We start from the raw sequence: 17,368 nt of genomic DNA, 5'->3' as shown, positions 1-17,368 counted from the left end.
ATGGTTAACATGGCAATTTAACAAACAAACTCAGAAATTTAAGGCCAAGCTAAAATAAAAAAAGTTGATTCTAATAGCCAAATGTATCCCTTATAAAGTGGTACACAGACAAATCTATAAGATCAACAAAAAAATTAACAGGTAAGAAAGTTGAAAGAATGCAAAATTCCAGATTTATGCATATATATGTATGTGTGTATATATATGTATGTATGTGTATATATATATATATGTATGTGTATATATATGTATGTATGTGTATATATATATCTAATATAATAAAATGCTAGGCCGCGCATGCGCACTCAAAAGTCGTGTTCCCTGATCCGTCGCGGAAACACGAGTGTGCATGTGTGGCCCTGGCTGCGGCAGCGGCTTTCAAATAAAAAAAAAAAATTACACCTTCCTCACCCCCGGCTCTCACTGTGCATGTGGTACCGGCTCCTCTCTTGAACTGCACCAGGATCGAGAGAGGAGCTGCGGCGGCGACTTTCAACGACGAAGAAGCTGCAACTGGGGCCTCCCCCGCCACGCACAACCTGCTGCCTCTCCTGCAGCTCAGGCACCACAGAAGCTACGAAATTTACTGAGCGTGAAAACGCGCAACCTGGTCCCTGCATCTGCCTACCCTTCCCCCCAACACAGCGCATTTGCCCCCCCCCCTCCAGAACGAATCAAGAAATGGAGCCGAGCCGCCCTCCGCAACAGACCAGAGGAGTCCTTTGCCGCTCACCACCCTTCCCTTGCCGCTGATCCGACTACCTACCCGGCGATTTAAGCAGCGTGTGCAGCAGTCTTCACACGCTGCTTCAGGCCCTTCTACTGCCCTGATTTGCTCTGCCGCGTCTCTGATGATGTCATCAGGGACGTGCCAGAGTAAATCAGGGCAGTAGAAGAACCCGAAGCAGCGTGTGAAGACTGCTGCACAGGCTGCTTGAATCGCTGAGTTCGTAATCGGGTACGCGGGAAGGGAAGGGGGGGCGGCAAGGACTCTATCCGAGTAAATAAAAAATTCTGGGGAGAACGGCAGAGACCGGCCCTGTACTAACTCCCGTGGACAGGGGGAGCAGGAAGAGGTGCTGATGGACAGGGGGGGGGAAATGAAGGGAGGCCTACTGCTGGACAGGGGGAGCAGGAAGAGGTGCTGATGGACAGGGGGGGAAATGAAGGGAGGCCTACTGCTGGACAGAGGGAGCAGGAAGAGGTGCTGATGGACAGGAGGGGAAATGAAGGGAGGCCTACTGCTGGACAGGGGGAGCAGGAAGAGGTGCTGATGGACAGGGGGGAGGTAAAACAAAGGGAGAAGGGCTGCTGCTGGATAAGGGGAGCTTGAATGGGTGGTGGTGGTCAGGGGGGAAAAAATGAAGGGAGGCCTACTGCTGGACAGGGGGAGCAGGAAGAGGTGCTGATGGACAGGGGGAAAAATGAAGGGAGGCCTACTGCTGGACAGGGGGAACAGGAAGAAATGTTGATAGACAGGGGGAAAAAATGAAGGGAGGCCTACTGCTGGACAGGGGGAGCAGGAAGAGATGCTGATGGACGGGGGGGAATGAAGGGAGGCCTACTGCTGGACAGAGGGAGCAGGAAGAGGTGATGATGGACACAGGGGAGGTAAAAAGAAGGGAGAATGGACAGGAAAAAGTGGCTAAGGAGACAGAGAGAGAAAGAAATAAAGACAGACACATATATTCTAGCACCCGAGGGAGGAAAATGCTGCATAGGGAAGTAGGGAGGGGGGGAAATGCTGATATGGCTACTGTACAGGAAAGTGGACAAGGGGAGATAAATGCTGCATAGGGGGCAAAAAGAGAGACAAATAGAAAGAAAGACAAATAATAGGAGGGAGGGAGACAGAAAGAAAAGAAGAAAGACACAAGGGCAGGGAGTGAGACAGAAAGAAAGAAAGACAGACATACATATATTCTAGCACCCGTTAATGTAACAGGCTTAAAGACTAGTATATATATATATATACACACACACATATATACACATATATATATATACATATATGTATATACTGTATACAGTACACACACACTTTTGTTTTGCAAATTGGTACAAAGATCACAGGGACCATTTTTTTTGGCGTCTCTGCCATCAACTCCTATTTTCTTGTTGCTGCCTGATTCAGGGAAAAATTTTTCAATTAGTTTGATTTGGCCTATTGAGTTTTTGATCCAATTTGATTCACTTTTCCCAACTGGGCATTTTTTCAAACGGCCTGGCGGGTTTATTTTTGTAGCCTCTTCACCTAACCCCCCCTCCCCCCCTTTGTCCTATCCAACCCCAAGCTGGTGTTGTGGTGTAAACAAAACAAAAAGGACTTTTACTCTCTCTGTTAGGTCTTAGCTCAAGTTCGCTGTCTAATACCAGCTTTGGCAGGATACACATTTTAAATCTGACATATTGTAATCACAAAACAGAAAAAAAAAAATATTTTTTTTACCTTTTGTTGTCTGGTCATTTTATTATTCAAATCATGTTGGCCCCAGGCTCTGGTTTCTGTTTGTCTTCTGTTAACTTGCTCACCAGGGTCTCCTGTCCATTTGATGTTTTCTTCTTTCTCTGTGCTCACTGCTTACCATTCATCTTCCGTCTCTTTACTTTCTCTTCCACTGCCATATCCAACATTTCTGTTTCTTTCCCATTGTCAACCATGATCTCTCGCTCTCCCTGCCTTGTGCCCTGGATCAAACCTACCATGCAGCATCTCTCCAAGTTTCCAAGTTTATTATTTCTTTGATATAGCAGCTATCAAAAAAAATATCTAGAAGGTTTACAATCAAAAAGCATTCAAACAAAAATAGAGCATAAGCAATTAAAATTTACCAAAAAAAGAGGGGATTACAAGACCAAGCGGGACTAACATGACAAGAAGGAAGGAACAAGAGATAGTAAAAAAAAATACACCGAGATAAAAAAATAAAATAATGGAAGGGGGAAGGAAGTAACATTTGGGAGGGTTTTCACTTTAAGAAAAGCGTTTTGATGAAAAGAGCCTGAAATTGAGTCTTAACCAAAGAGGGGAATTGAGGTTCCTTCCCCTCCATTATCATGTGCAACATTTCTTTCTCTCTCCCTGCCCTCCACCCCATGTCCAACATTTCTCACTCTCTCCATAAATGTCTCCCTCCTTTCCACTCTATGCAGAATTTCTTCCTCTACCCCTTTCTACCTCTGTTGCATCTCTCCCTTCATCTCCTCTACCCCATCTCCAACAATTCTTCCTTTCTCCTATCTCTCCCCCCCATGTGCAGCAGCTTTTCATCCCTCCTATCCCCCTGTACAGCAGCTTTCCATCCTTCTCTCCTATTCTCCTGTGTAGCGGCTTTCATTCCTCCCTTGTGTATCAACTTTCCCTCCTTCCCTCACTCCCATCCCTCAATGCAACAGCTTTCCATCCCTCTTATCCACCTGTACAGCTCTTCCTATTCAACCCCCCACCCCCACCCCACTGTGAGACCTCAACCTTTGGACCTCCTAAAGCAGTAGCAGCGGTGGTGGAGACAGGTGGTGAACAGGCTATTCATGGCCTCCCCGCCAGGGCTTCCCTCTGCCATATCATCAGTGATGTCGTCAGTGACGTGGCAGAAGGAAATGCTCCAGTAGGGCACGCCACTGCTGTAGGAGACCCAGACGTGTCAGGAGACTCAGGACTCACTAAATTGGCGAGTCTGATTTTTTTGAGAAAGTGAATCGATTTGAATCGATTCACCGAAGTGAATCGTTGAATTGAGCAGCACTAGTTAACACTGTGTGGTCAAATGATTGCTTCAGCCAAGGACTCTATGGCCCACTCCATTATGCTGCCTCATAAGAGATTTGAAGTTAGAGAGATGATAATGGTCACTAGTAGCCAAACTACCTCACTTGAGGTCACATTCCTACCTTTCTTCTGGTAAAGATCAAAAAGAACATTTCTCTGAATGTGGATATGAGCCGAGTGTTGGGTCCAGGGAAGCAGTTGGCAGCCTTGAGTCTTCCAGTTATAGTCAAAAGCTCTGAAAAGTCAAAGTTACATTGAATGAGTTACAAGCAAAGTTAAGGGTGAAAAACCAGTGAAACATATTACTTAATGCCAAGCAGCATTTTTAGTTATTTAAACATTTATACCCAGTATATCTGAAATCTATGTGGGTAATATCATTACCATATAGGTTGAATGGCCCGCGCTGCTCCCGACGCTCATAGAGTTCCTATGATTGTCGAGAGCAGTGCAGGCCATTCAGTGCGGCTCCCTGCGCTACAAACTGCTAGTGCAGTTTAATAGAAGAGGGGGATAGTTTCAGTCCTTATACATAAAACATATAATAATGGACTATATTAAACCTAAAAATTATTGGCTCTTGAAAGTCCTTTACAAGGAACCTAAATAATACACAGCCTCGATCCTATTACTTAAAACAAATTCTAACTAAACTAAAAATTACCCAGATCCTGGAAGGCCTTTGCAAAGAAATACCAACCGGGCTAATTTGCACTGGGTGAGTTTGGCTGATTTGCAAATGGAGAACCAGATTCTCAAAGCTCCGGCAAACTGGTAAAAAATACCAGGTTGGTTCTGATTGGACGTTTCATGTGATATATTGCAAGTTTCGGTGCCTTGTTGATCTGTTGGATTTTGTCTGCTAAATAAAGATATAGTTTTTTTAAAAACCCAATTGATCCCTCTTGAGTTTAGGAGTATCAGTAGCATTCCACAGAGGGATTTGTAAGATGATATGACTTCTGAAGCAGAATGTTGATGCTGAAACACTGTCCCAACTGCTTGCCCTGGATTGGTAGCATATATGTCTTGGTCCTTTTGAATAAATACTCTATTTTGCTTTAAAAAAAAAACCCAAACAAGGAGGTTGGGAGCAATTTTTTTTTTTTTAATCAGGTGATGCGCAGCACAGATAGCATGCAGATCATATGCATGTTATTTGTGTGGAGTAGCCTGGTAAAAGGTGGAGAAAACTATGCCTAGAGACTGCTCAGAAGAGCAAATCAGTAAGCACAGCTCTTCCCCCTGTCCCTTGTCCGCAACAAAGACTCAAACTCTTCTCTTCTCTCCTGCCCACAATCAGCTGAGTCGGCACCAGAGTTGTGATCAGGTTGTGCGTGTGTTTCCCGCACATAGGTGTGGGGCATAAACACATGCAGAACAGCTACTGACAGCTCCAGACCAGCCAGAAAATGATGCCCTGTAAAAGGGGAGCGTTCCTTTTTGTGCATCACAAGTAAAGCTCATTTAAATACTCATGACCTCCTTGTAATGCATTTGCATAGGATTCTCGGTGGCTGCAACCAGGATCGGTAAAAGCCTCCGAGAACCCTTTTGAGCATCAGAAGCTGAGCTTCCGTGCCAATAAGACTGACTTTAAAGTATCTTACAGAAAGCTTTTGAGAATCTGGCTCTGAGATTGCTGGCAAAGCAGGAAACTCACAGTATTGAGCATTAGTTCAGGTTTTGGGGAAACTTCCCAGCACTTCTCTTGCAGTACTGATAACCGCTCCTCTCCCTAAAACGGTATTAAGAGTGCTGGTGATAATGCTTGCAGAAAAGCAAGCACATTGATCTCCCTTCTGCAAACTGTTTCCTTAAACATGTAGACCAGGGCTGCCCAAGTCCGGTCCTCAAGATCTACTGGCAGGCCAGGTTTTCAAGATATCCACAATGAATATGCTTGCAGAGAGATTTGCTTGCACTGCCTTCTTGGTATGCAAATCTCTCATGCATGTTCATTGTGGATATCCTGAAAACCTGGCCTGCCAGTAGATCTCGAGCACCGGACTTGGGCAGCCCTGACATAGACAAACATGATTTAGTGAGATGGAGTCAGCATGGGTTCAGCTGAGGGAGATCTTGCCTCACAAATTTGCTTGACTTCTTTGAAGGTGTGAATAAACACGTGGATAAAGGTAAGCCGGTTGATATAGTGTATCTAGATCTTCATGGGATAGGTGGCAAAGTTCAGTTGTGGACTAGGAATTGGTTATCGCAGTGATTCCCAACCCTGTCCTGGAGGACCACCAGGCCAATCGGGGTTTTAGGCTAGCACTAATGAATATGCATGGAGCAGATTTGCATGACTATCACTTCCATTATATGCAAATCTCTCTCATGCATATTCATTAGGGCTAGCCTGAAAACCCAATTGGCCTGGTGGTCCTCCAGGACAGGGTTGGGAACCACTGGGTTATTGGATAGAAAACAGAGGGTAGGGTTAAATGGTAATTTTTCTCAATTGAGGAGAGTAAACAGTGGAGTGCCTCAGGGATCTGTACTGGGACCAGTGCTATTTAACTTATTTATAAATGATCTGGAGATTGGAATGACGAGTGAGGTGATTAAATTTGCAGATGACACTAAACTGATCAAGGTTGTTAAAATGCATGCGGATTGTGAAAAATTGCAGGCAGCCATTAGGAAATTGTAACCCAGTCATAGTTGCCAGATGTTAGGATCCACCTTGTGGATTAGCACCCAAGAAAAGGATCTGTGTATCATCATAGACAATACGATGAAACCTTCTGCCCAATGTGCGGTAGCGGCTGCCAAAAAAGCAAACAGGATGATGGGAATTATTAAAAAAGGGATGGTTAACAAGACTAAGAATGTTATAGTTCTTCTGTATTGCTCCATGGTGCAACCTCATCTGGAGTTTTGCATTCAATTCTGGTCTCCTTATCTCAAGAAAGATATAGTAGCACTAGAAAAGGTTCAAAGAAGAGCAACCAAGATGATAAAGGGGATGTAACTCCTCTCGGTTAGGGCTCTTCAGCTTGGAAAAGAGACAGCTGAGATATGATTGAAGTCTACAAAATCCTGAGTGGAGTAGAATGGGTACAAGTGGATCGATTTTTCACTCCATCAAAAATTACAAAGACAACTCAATAAAGTTACAGGGAAATACTTTTAATACCAATAGGAGGAAATATTTTTGCACTCAAGAGAATAGTTAAGCTCTGGAATGCATTGCCAGAGGTTGTGGTAAGAGCGGATAGCATAGCTAGTTTTAAGAAAGGTTTGGACAAGTTCCTGGAGGAAAAGTCCATAGTCTGTTATGGGGGAAGCCACTGCTTGCCCTGGATTGGTAGCATAGAATATTGCCACTCTTTGGGTTTTGGCCAGGTACTAGTGACCAGGATTAGCCATTGTGAGAACAGGTAACTGGGCTTGATGGACCATTGGTCTGACCCAGTATTCTTATATTCTTATGTATTGCTAGTTTCTTTTCGCCTGCCATTTGTTTATTCTCAGATTCGATATACCACCTATCAAAAAATCAGTAAATAGTCTACATAATTAATTACAGTCAACAAGCCATGTGTTCATCCCTATTTTTCTTTTAGTATCTGTATTGCATTTTCTGAAAGATGCACTTTTGAATTTTCCCACCTCTTTTATCTTACAATTAAACAACAGCGGCACTTGTTTGGAACCTCTACCTACACCCCTCCCAAACCCAGCTTTTATTGTTCAGATAAAATCTAGCCATTTAGAAAATTAATCTGCTCAATTTTATCTGCTAAAGACTGAACATATCCTAGTAAGCCAGCCACTTTGAATTTCGGTCTCATTGATCAAAGATCACAGAGTTCTTCTTTGCTGTCCCCTCTCACAATGTAAATGCAGAGGACATTTTTCAGCGACAGACAAGTCACTAGACAAATGAAAGGGATTCTGCTTGTGCAGAACATCTTCAGAGATACATTTCGCAAACACTTTCATGGGCTCTTTAACTAATCACTACTATGAAAAGTGCGCTCTTGAGACCAACATGCATGGGCCCAGCAAGGAACAACTCAAAATAAGACTAAGACTAACTAGATTCACGTAGCTTGTCAGCCTTTCTGGCATATTTGTTAAAGTAACCTTACAGGAACAATCTCCAGAGATCAGAGCACATACTAGAGAGCTTCCAACTCATCACTCGGGGTCTACAGATGAAGCCTTCACCACTCAGCCACCATGCTGCTTCATTTTTTCTTACAATAATATAGTAAAACTAGTGTTTAAGCCCATTACATTAATGGGTGCTAGAATAGATTAATCTGATCCAGTATGGCTATTCTTCTTATGTCTTACCCCCACATTCAGGCTCCCATTTCCCCTTTACCTTCCCTATTTCTACCTTTTTTCACCAACTTTAAAATCTGTCCCCTTTCTCTGTCCTTCACCTCCATAGAACTCCCTATCCATTCCCCCTTTCCCCATCAACCTTTGCTTCTGCATCTTCACTTATTCTTCCAGCTCCTATCTTCAGCCCCTTTCTCTCACATGCCCCCTTTTTAGCTTCCAGCTTCAGTCCCAGTCCTTTTCTCTCACCAGCAACCTTCTCTCTCACACATTCCCTTTTTATAGCCCCCAACCTTAACCCGCTTCTCATACCTGCTCTTCCAGGCCTCAGTTCTAGGCCCAGTCTCCTTATCACACCTGTCTTCCTTTTCAGTCCCCAAATCCAGAGCAGACCCCTTGTTTCACAACTCACCTTTTGCAGTCCCAAGCTGCAGCCCTCTTCTCCGGTCTTCTTTTAACAGCCTCCTACACTAGGTCTCTTTTCCCAAGAACCTCCCTTTAAAGGCTCCTTCCCTCACATGTCCCCTTTTTCAGCCCACAGCTCCAAACCCCTTTCTAGCCCTCCCCCTGCCCCCTTCTCCCATCTTTTCCCTTTCAGCTTCCAGCCCCAGCCCCCTTTTCTCACATGTCCTTTTTGCAACCTCCTTCTCACACATATCCCCTTTTCTGCCCCAGCCCCCTTCTCTTACACATACCCATTGTCAGTTCCCAGCTCCTTTCTCTAACATGATCCCTTTTTACAATACCAACCTCAGCCCCAGCCCCCTTCTCCCACCTACCCCTTTTTTCAGCTCCTAGTTCCCTTCTATTTGACCCCTTTTGCCTCTGAAGTGTGGCTTGGACTCTGGTCCAATGAAATCAGTTCCCATTCGCTCTGGAATACCAACAGTATATTGTGTGCTGAGTCGCTTCTCTGCTCGGCGGTTCTATTGTACTGCGCATGCGTTTTAATGTGGCACAGAAGCCCCTCCCTGGAGCATCCCAGGATGCATCAGGAAGGAGAAGGCCTACCATTCAGTGGAGGAAGGCCTGCCGGCAGGAGGGAGTAGACATCCCTCTTGTCAGCCATCAGAGAAAGGTAGAGGGAGCATTCGGGGGTGTGGAGTGGCAGGGGGATCTTGGAAGGGTTTGGGGGATGATGGGGCCAGTGTCAGGAGGGAGTGGGCATCCCTCCTGCCTGGGGATGTCTCGGGGGTGGTGACAGGAGGGAATGAGCATCTCTCCTGCCAAGGGATGTCTCAGTGGTGGCAGGAGGAATTGGGCACTCCTTCTGCTGTGGACATTCGGGAGGGAGGGGGGCATTTGGGTTTCCGGCAGGACAGAGTGGGCATACCTCCTGCCGGTCAATTTTATGGCGGGGGGGGGGACACAGGTTCCCTGCCGCGGCCACTAAACTGATCACGGTAGGGAGATTCCTTAGCCGCGATTGGCTTAGCGTCCGCGTCTATCTGAAATGTAGACTAGCCTTTTGCTGGTCTACATTTCAGGCTTCTATCACAGCCCTAGGGAGATTCCTAGGGCCACCTAAGCTTGCCTTAGGCTACGTCCGGGCAAAACCATGCCCATGCTTAGTCTTGGGCAAGCTTAGGCGCCCCTACGCTTCTTCCTAGGCTCGTGAAAACATCTACAATGTCGGCTGTCTGCCTCGGGGTGTTTTTTTTAAATGTGCTTCCCGATTGGCTGGTAAGACGCCTACTGCCATATACAATTGGGATGCTGTTTATACAATTTGCCCCAAAATTTTTGATCCACTACTCTAGTTTGTAATATACCTTAATGTATCAAGCATGGGGATGAGGAAGGGAGAAAGTATTTTTTGAAATATGACCCAAGCAATGTTTTTACTGTGCTGTGTGGATTTCAATTTTTATTGTATTTCTGCCTTTTATGCACATTTGGGTAACAAAATGTACTTTAAAAAAAGATCATTCAGGAGTATCAATCTGCCTAGCTCACTTTTGTACACCTTATATGTCATCAAGAACATTGCAAACTTTTTAATATAATTTATTGATGGTATCATCTTTCTATGTCATTCTATTTGGAAGAATTCATCATGTTCATTGCAAAACAGGACATTAGAATGGGCTTTAAGACATTTCTTTTCCAGGATGCTTTGAAATTTGACTATGGTGTGGCAGCAGTGACAGGCATTGACTGAAACCAAGGGGATGTGAGATACATGATTACAGTCTTTGCTTTTATTCTTATTCTATTCATTTTCTTTTCTTAGACTTTTGATTTTAATTATTGTACGGTAATTCTGTAAATGTGCATGTTGGTATTTCCTAATGGCAGTATATCAAATTGGGAATAAACTGTAAACCATAAAATTGTGACCTTCAAATTTCCTTTTTTCGGATATGGAGCAAGAGTAGCCCTAGGCATGACCCTATCCCAATGTGCAGATTCACAGTTTGATTTTTCTAGAACATGTGATTATGTTTCATCATGAGTGACACATATCAACCTTATCATGTCTCCCACCCAGACTGCCTACTTGTGACACTCATTTTCCATTGCCCACCTGCAATCCAGAAGCTCACTGCAGCGTTTCGCACATTCCTCTACATGGATGTTGAATTCCTCATTGGCCAAAAATGTACTGTGTGCAGAATTCACTAGCTCCACCCCTTTGGACCGCTGGTAGTCATTAAGTGGACTCCGCTGACCTACACGTAAAGGTGAATCAATCACAAGGACAATTCTTCATATTATTCTTCATCTATCCTTGCTATTGATTTCTATTCCAAATCAACAGAGAACATTATACATCTACGAGTATAATCATACATACACTGACAGAGCTGTTTATAACAATAAGAATATAAGGGCCATCAGGTCCACACAGTTTCATCCCTGGTACAATTGTATTAGACTTCAATTGATCTTTGGCTTTAACCTCGTTTCTTGGAACCTAGGGGTCCTCAATGCTTATCTCTTGTTTCATGAATTCCATTGCTATTTTTTTTATTTACAGTCGACTCTACCTAAGTGCATGTCGGTTAAGCGCATCTTCGGTTATCCACACCCGACCACCATGGTCCCGTTTTTTTTACATTAAAGTCAATGGACGTAAACTCCGAATATTTACAATTCTGATAAGCACACAATCCGCTTATGCGCACTGATGTCGTAGGTCCCACCTCTATTCTTTCACGTAACATTCACTCCGGTTAAAAGCAATCACATAGATGAGCCATGTGTTTCGGAACAGCAGTCTAGGTCTGGCCATGTGTTCGAACTTTCGGAGCTGCAGCATGGCGTCGCGTGGACAAAAATCATTGACTTTGGCTGAACATGTCCACCGTGTTGATGTCAGACACCGCATCGGCATTATTATTACAGTATACTGAGAGTGGTATACTCCAGGTCCTCCTGCAGTTGCTCACACATATTAACTACAGTATGGTCCCCAATTAAAGCGATAGAGACCTATACACCGCTTTCAAATGTAGCGAAGCTGTTGGCTTCAAGGTGAAAGCAACAAAAACCAAGGGATAATTGCAAACTTCAAACGTCATTACAGGTCACTCGTCCTAAGATATGTGATGGCAGTGATCGATGCAAGCTCGGAATCCTGCCCCGAGCTGCTGATCTTGCGAGAAAAATGACAGTGCTCGACTTTTTTCACAGGGTACTCCCGATTAAGTGCACACTCCGTTTAAGCGCATGTGGCGAACCGGTCCGAAGGGCTTGCACTTAAGCGGAGTTGACTGTACTTTTTTATGTTGGGGATACAATTTGCTAGAAGATGAATGTGAAAGTAAACATTAAACAGCAATATCTCCCACTCCCACTCATACCTTATGCTTGTTGGGCAGACTGGAGGGACCGTCTCCTAACTGAAAAAAACAAAGCTTAACTTCAGAGTACAAGGGGCCGCTGAAAAGTTCTCAGCCCAACCAACAAAATTGTGGCAGTCTCCTTTGAGGGCTATACCCTTAGTCCAGTGATTTTCCACTTTTTTCGTTCTGTCGGAAAAATACAGAATGAAAAAAATGGAAATTTGCTGGACTGCCCCAGCTTTGTTGATTGGGCTGAGAACTTTTCAGTGGCTCCTCATAATGTTTCATATAAACCAAAGTCATATAGGCAACTTTTAGCCACTGTTGGTGCTCCAGCAGCCGCATCCAAGCTAGACATGAGAGCATAACATCATCCCTTTGTACTGGGGTTTTTTCATATTACTTCGGGTGCTCATCCATCATACAATCTCTAGACCAGGGGTGTCCAACCAGTGGCCCAAGGGCCGCATGTAGCCCCATGAAGTATTTAGTGCGGCCCCGGTCAAGGGCGATGCAGTGTTTTCCTCTGCTGCCCCTGGGTGTTTACCGTCTTGCCAGCTCCCTCCTCTGTATTGCTGCAGCGTTTGCCCCAGAAACATTTTTTTCGGCCAATGCGGCCCAGGGAAGCCAAAAGGTTGGACACCCCTGCTCTAGACCATAACCCACAACTGTCATTACACACCCACCCACCACCATCTCTTGTAGTTAACTTTTGGACATGTAGGGTTCATAAGATCAATTGGGCTTACTTGTTTTTAATCCCTCCCTTTTGTTTATACCTTTATATCTTACTTTTCTTTAATCATTGTAGTTCTCCCCTTTTTTCCACTCGCACCCGTTTGTCTAATGGTGTATATCATTGTTTTGTCTAATCTTGTATGTTTATTTTGTTTAAGGTATATATAATTGTATTATCTGTTTTTACCCTATTTTAAAATGTATAACATTGAAATAAATGATAAGGTGGAATATCAAATTTTTAATAAACTTGATGGATAGCAATGTTACTTACCGTAACAGTTGTTATCCAGGGACAGCAGGCAGCTATTCTCACTAGTGGGTGATGTCATCCGACAGAGCCCCGATACGGACATCTTGCAAGCATGTCTTGCTTGAAGAAACTCAGAAGTTTCGAGATGCCCGCACCGCGCATGCGCCAGTGCCTTCCCGCCCGATGTACCGGGTGTGTCTCCTCAGTTCAGGTAGCTAGCCTGAGAAGCCAACCCAGGGGAGGTGGGTGAGACGTGAGAATAGCTGCCTGCTGTCCCTGGATAACAACTGTTACGGTAAGTAACATTGAGGACAAGCAGGCAGGTATTCTCACTAGTGGGTGACCTCCAAGCTAACCCCAATGGGATGGTGGGAGAGTTGGCAACTTAAGAGAACAAATTTTGTAACACTGTTTGGCCAAACTGTCCATCCCGTCTGGAGAAAGTATCCAGACAATAATGAGAGGTGAATGTGTGAACCGAGGACCAAGTGGCAGCCTTACAAATCTCCTCAATCGGTGTCGATCTGAGGAAGGCTACCGAGGCTGCCATTGCTCTGACCTTATGGGCTGTGACCTTAGAGGGAAGGGATAATCCAGCCTGGGCATAGCAGGAAGAGATACAAGCCGCCATCCAGTTAGAGATGGTGCGCTTCGATACCGGTCGTCCCAACTTGTTTGGATCAAAGGAGACGAAAAGTTGAGGAGCATTTCTGTGTGGCTTTGTGCGATCCAAGTAGAAAGCTAGAGCACGTTTACAGTCCAGAGTGTGCAAAGCAGATTCCCCAGGATGAGAATGAGGCTTTGGAAAGAACACTGGAAGCACGATGGATTGGTTGATGTGAAATTCAGAGACCACTTTAGGCAAGAATTTTGGATGAGTACGGAGAACCACCTTGTCATGATGGAATACAGTGAACGGTGGATCCGCCACTAGGGCCTGAAGCTCACTGACCCGACGAGCTGACGTGAGGGCCACCAGAAAAACCACCTTCCAGGTGAGATACTTAAGTGGAGCCGTGTTGAGAGGTTCAAACGGAGGCTTCATAAGATGAGACAGGACAACATTGAGATCCCAAACCACAGGAGGAGGTTTGATAGGAGGGTTGACATGAAAAAGCCCTTTCATAAATTTGGAAACCACAGGATGAGCAGACAAAGGTTTCCCTTGTAGAGGCTGATGAAAAGCCGCAATAGCACTCAGGTGGACTCGTATAGAGGTAGACTTGAGACCAGACTGGGACAGGTGTAGAAGATAGTCCAATACAGAAGAAAGGGAAGCTCGCTGAGGTTCCGTGGCATTGGAAATACACCAGGAAGAGAATCTAGTCCATTTTTGGGAATAGCATTGTCGAGTGGCAGGCTTCCTGGAAGCCTCCAAGACCTCCCTCACTGCTTGAGAGAACTGGTGAGGAGTTATGTTGAAAGGAACCAAGCTGTCAGGTGAAGAGACTGCAGGTTGGGATGAAGTAGTGAACCTTGATGTTGAATAAGTAGTGAAGGAAACACTGGAAGAAGTACTGGCTCCCTGCTGCTGAGTTGAAGTAGAAGGGAGTACCAAGGTTGTCTGGGCCACCGAGGAGCAATCAGAATCATGGTGGCATGGTCTGATCTCAACTTGACCAGAGTCTTCTGAATGAGAGGAAAGGGAGGAAACGCATATAGGAAGCGATTCCCCCACTCCAGTAGAAAGGCATCTGCCTCGAGGCGGAGAGGAGTGTAGATCCTGGAGCAAAACTGAGGCAGTTTGAAGTTGTGGGGGGCTGCAAAGAGGTCTATCTGAGGCGTTCCCCACTGAGCGAAGATCTGATGAAGGGGTTTGGAATGGAGCGTCCATTCGTGAGGCTGGAGAAGACAACTCAATTTGTCTGCCAAGACGTTGTCTTTCCCCTGAATGTAGACAGCTCTGAGGAAGGTGTTGTGGCGAACCGCCCAATCCCAGACTCGAAGAGCTTCCTGACAAAGAGGGGCCGAGCCCGTGCCCCCTTGCTTGTTGACATAATACATGGCGACCTGATTGTCTGTGCGAATAAGGACCACCATGTCGTGAAGCAGATGCTGAAAAGCTTGGAGAGCATTGAAGATGGCTCTGAGCTCCAGAAGATTGATTTGATGGAGTCGTTCCGCAGGGGTCCAGAACCCCTGAGTTCGTAGACCATCCAGATGGGCCCCCCATGCATAGTTCGATGAATCGGTCGTGAGAACTTTCTGGTGGGGAAGAGAGTGAAACAGCAAACCTCTGGATAGATTCGAAGAGGTCATCCACCAGAGAAGAGACTGCCGTAGAGCAGGAGTGACGACAATGTGACGGGACAACGGGTCGGACACCTGAGTCCATTGAGATGCCAGGGTCCATTGAGGAATTCTGAGATGTAGTCTGGCAAAAGGCGTCACATGAACTGTAGAGGCCATGTGGCCCAAGAGGACCATCATGTGTCTCGCCGAGATGGACGGGCGAGAAGACACCGACTGGCAGAGTAGAAGGAGAGCATCCATGCGTTGAGGAGGAAGGAATGCTCGAAGTTGAATGGTATCCAGAACAGCCCCGATAAAGGGGAGAGACTGGGTGGGCTGAAGATGTGATTTGGGGAAGTTGATCTCGAAGCCCAGACTCTGCAGAAAAGAAATTGTAGTCAAGGTCGCCGAAATGACCTCTGGAGCCGACGGTGCCTTGATGAGCCAGTCGTCGAGGTATGGAAACACCTGGAGACCCATGTTCCGGAGTGCCGCGGCCACCACCACCAGACACTTCGTGAAGACTCTGGGAGACGAGGAAAGGCCGAATGGAAGCACTCGATACTGCATATGTAGATGTCACACCCGAAATCTGAGAAACTTGCGGGAGGCCGGATTTATCGGGATGTGAGTGTAGGCCTCCTTGAGATCCAGAGACCATAACCAATCGTTCTGCTCGAGTAGGGGGTAGAGAGAAGCAAGGGTCAGCATGCGGAACCGCTCCTTGACCAAAAACTTGTTGAGGACTCGAAGGTCCAAAATGGGACGCAGATCGCCCGTCTTCTTCGGAACCAAGAAGTACCGGGAGTAGAACCCCTGGTTTTGCTGATCTACTGGCACCGGCTCGACGGCTCGAAGCCGAAGCAGAGCCTGCGCCTCCTGTAGAAGAAGAGTGGTCTGCGTCGAGTTGGAAGGATACTCTCTTGGCGGGTGGTCCGGGGGGACCCGTTGGAAATGAAGAGAGTATCCCTCTCTTACGATGGTAAGGACCCAAAGGTCCGAGGTGATCGACTCCCATCGATGATAAAAATGGTGGAGTCGACCCCCTATGGGAAAAACAGGGGAAGACAGAACGTCGGTTATGCTCCCTGGAAGAGAGTCAAAAAGGCTGAGTAGCCTTGGGTGCAGCCGGCATCTGAGGCTTCTGTTGAGTCTTCTGTGGAGGCTGCCTCTTCGCAGGCTGTCTCGCTTGGGGAGCCTGCCTCGGTTGATAACGCCTCTGGTAGATTTGAGGCGGTCTAGAAGGACGAGACTGCTGAGGCTTCGGTTTAGGGCGCAGAATAGACTGAAAAGACTTCTCATGGTCCGAAAGCTTTTTAGTAACAGTCTCGATAGACTCATCGAACAGATCCGCTCCCGCACAAGGCACATTAGCCAGTCTGTCTTGGAGGTTCGGATCCATATCAATAGTGCGAAGCCAGGCCAGGCGACGCATGGCGACTGAACAGGCCGCAGCACGTGCCGAGAGCTCGAAGGCATCGTAGGAGGATTGCATCAGCTGCAGCCGCAACTGGGACAGGGTCGCCACCACCTCCTCAAACTGGAAACGAGCCTGAGCATCGATGAAAGGGATGAACTTGCGGAGTACCGGCAAGAAGAAATCCAAATATGATGAGAAGAAAAAATTGTAATTGAGCACTCGAGTCGCCATCATCGAGTTTTGGTAAACACGTCTACCAAACTTGTCCATCGTTCTCCCCTCCCTGCCCGGAGGCACCGAAGCGTAAACCTGGGAAGGGTGAGACCGCTTGAGAGAAGACTCGACCAGAAGGGACTGATGAGAAAGTTGAGCCCCCTCAAACCCCTTGTGGTGAACGATGCGGTATCGAGCATCCAGCTTACTGGGAACCGCAGGGATAGAATACGGTGTCTCAAAACAGCGCATGAAAGTCTGGTCCAGCAATTTATGCAAAGGAAGCCGAAGAGCCTCCGCTGGAGGGTGAGGCAAATGCATAGTATCCAAATACTCTTTAGAATATTTAGACCCAGTGTCCAAAGTCACATCCAAGTCATCCGCCATCTGTCGGAGAAAAGATGAGAAAGACAATTGGTCTGCCAAGGCCGGCCGCCGAGACGGACTAGATGAAGTGGAAGCCTCCGGGTCCAGGGAGAGCTGAGACCGGCATGGAGAATAGGAGGTAGATGGTTCCTCATACTCTGGTCCCTCCGGCTGGGATACATCTGACGATGAGTATCCCAAACGCTGCATCTTTTTCTGCGGAGACACCTCCGAATGACGTGAGGAGTGTCGAGATGAGTGTCGAGATCGATGCCCCTCCCGGTGACGGG

General features: G+C 46.3%; 1 protein-coding gene across 2 annotated transcripts in view; it reads right to left on the bottom strand.

The window, feature by feature from the left end:
* Positions 1–17,368, bottom strand: part of MST1 (macrophage stimulating 1) — a 155,371-nt gene that overhangs the window by 117,537 nt on the left and 20,466 nt on the right. For both annotated transcript variants that reach the window (XM_033926395.1, XM_033926396.1), the window contains exons 2-3: positions 10,596–10,740; positions 3,892–4,004 (exon numbers count right to left, since the gene is read on the bottom strand). In XM_033926395.1, the coding sequence (XP_033782286.1) occupies positions 3,892–4,004; positions 10,596–10,740 (258 nt within the window). The remainder of the gene's footprint in view (positions 1–3,891; positions 4,005–10,595; positions 10,741–17,368) is intronic.

Source organism: Geotrypetes seraphini, chromosome 17 (assembly GCF_902459505.1).
Source record: "Geotrypetes seraphini chromosome 17, aGeoSer1.1, whole genome shotgun sequence".
In the NCBI taxonomy this organism is placed as follows: Eukaryota; Metazoa; Chordata; class Amphibia; order Gymnophiona; family Dermophiidae; genus Geotrypetes; species Geotrypetes seraphini.
This window is presented reverse-complemented; position numbering and strand designations above follow the sequence as displayed.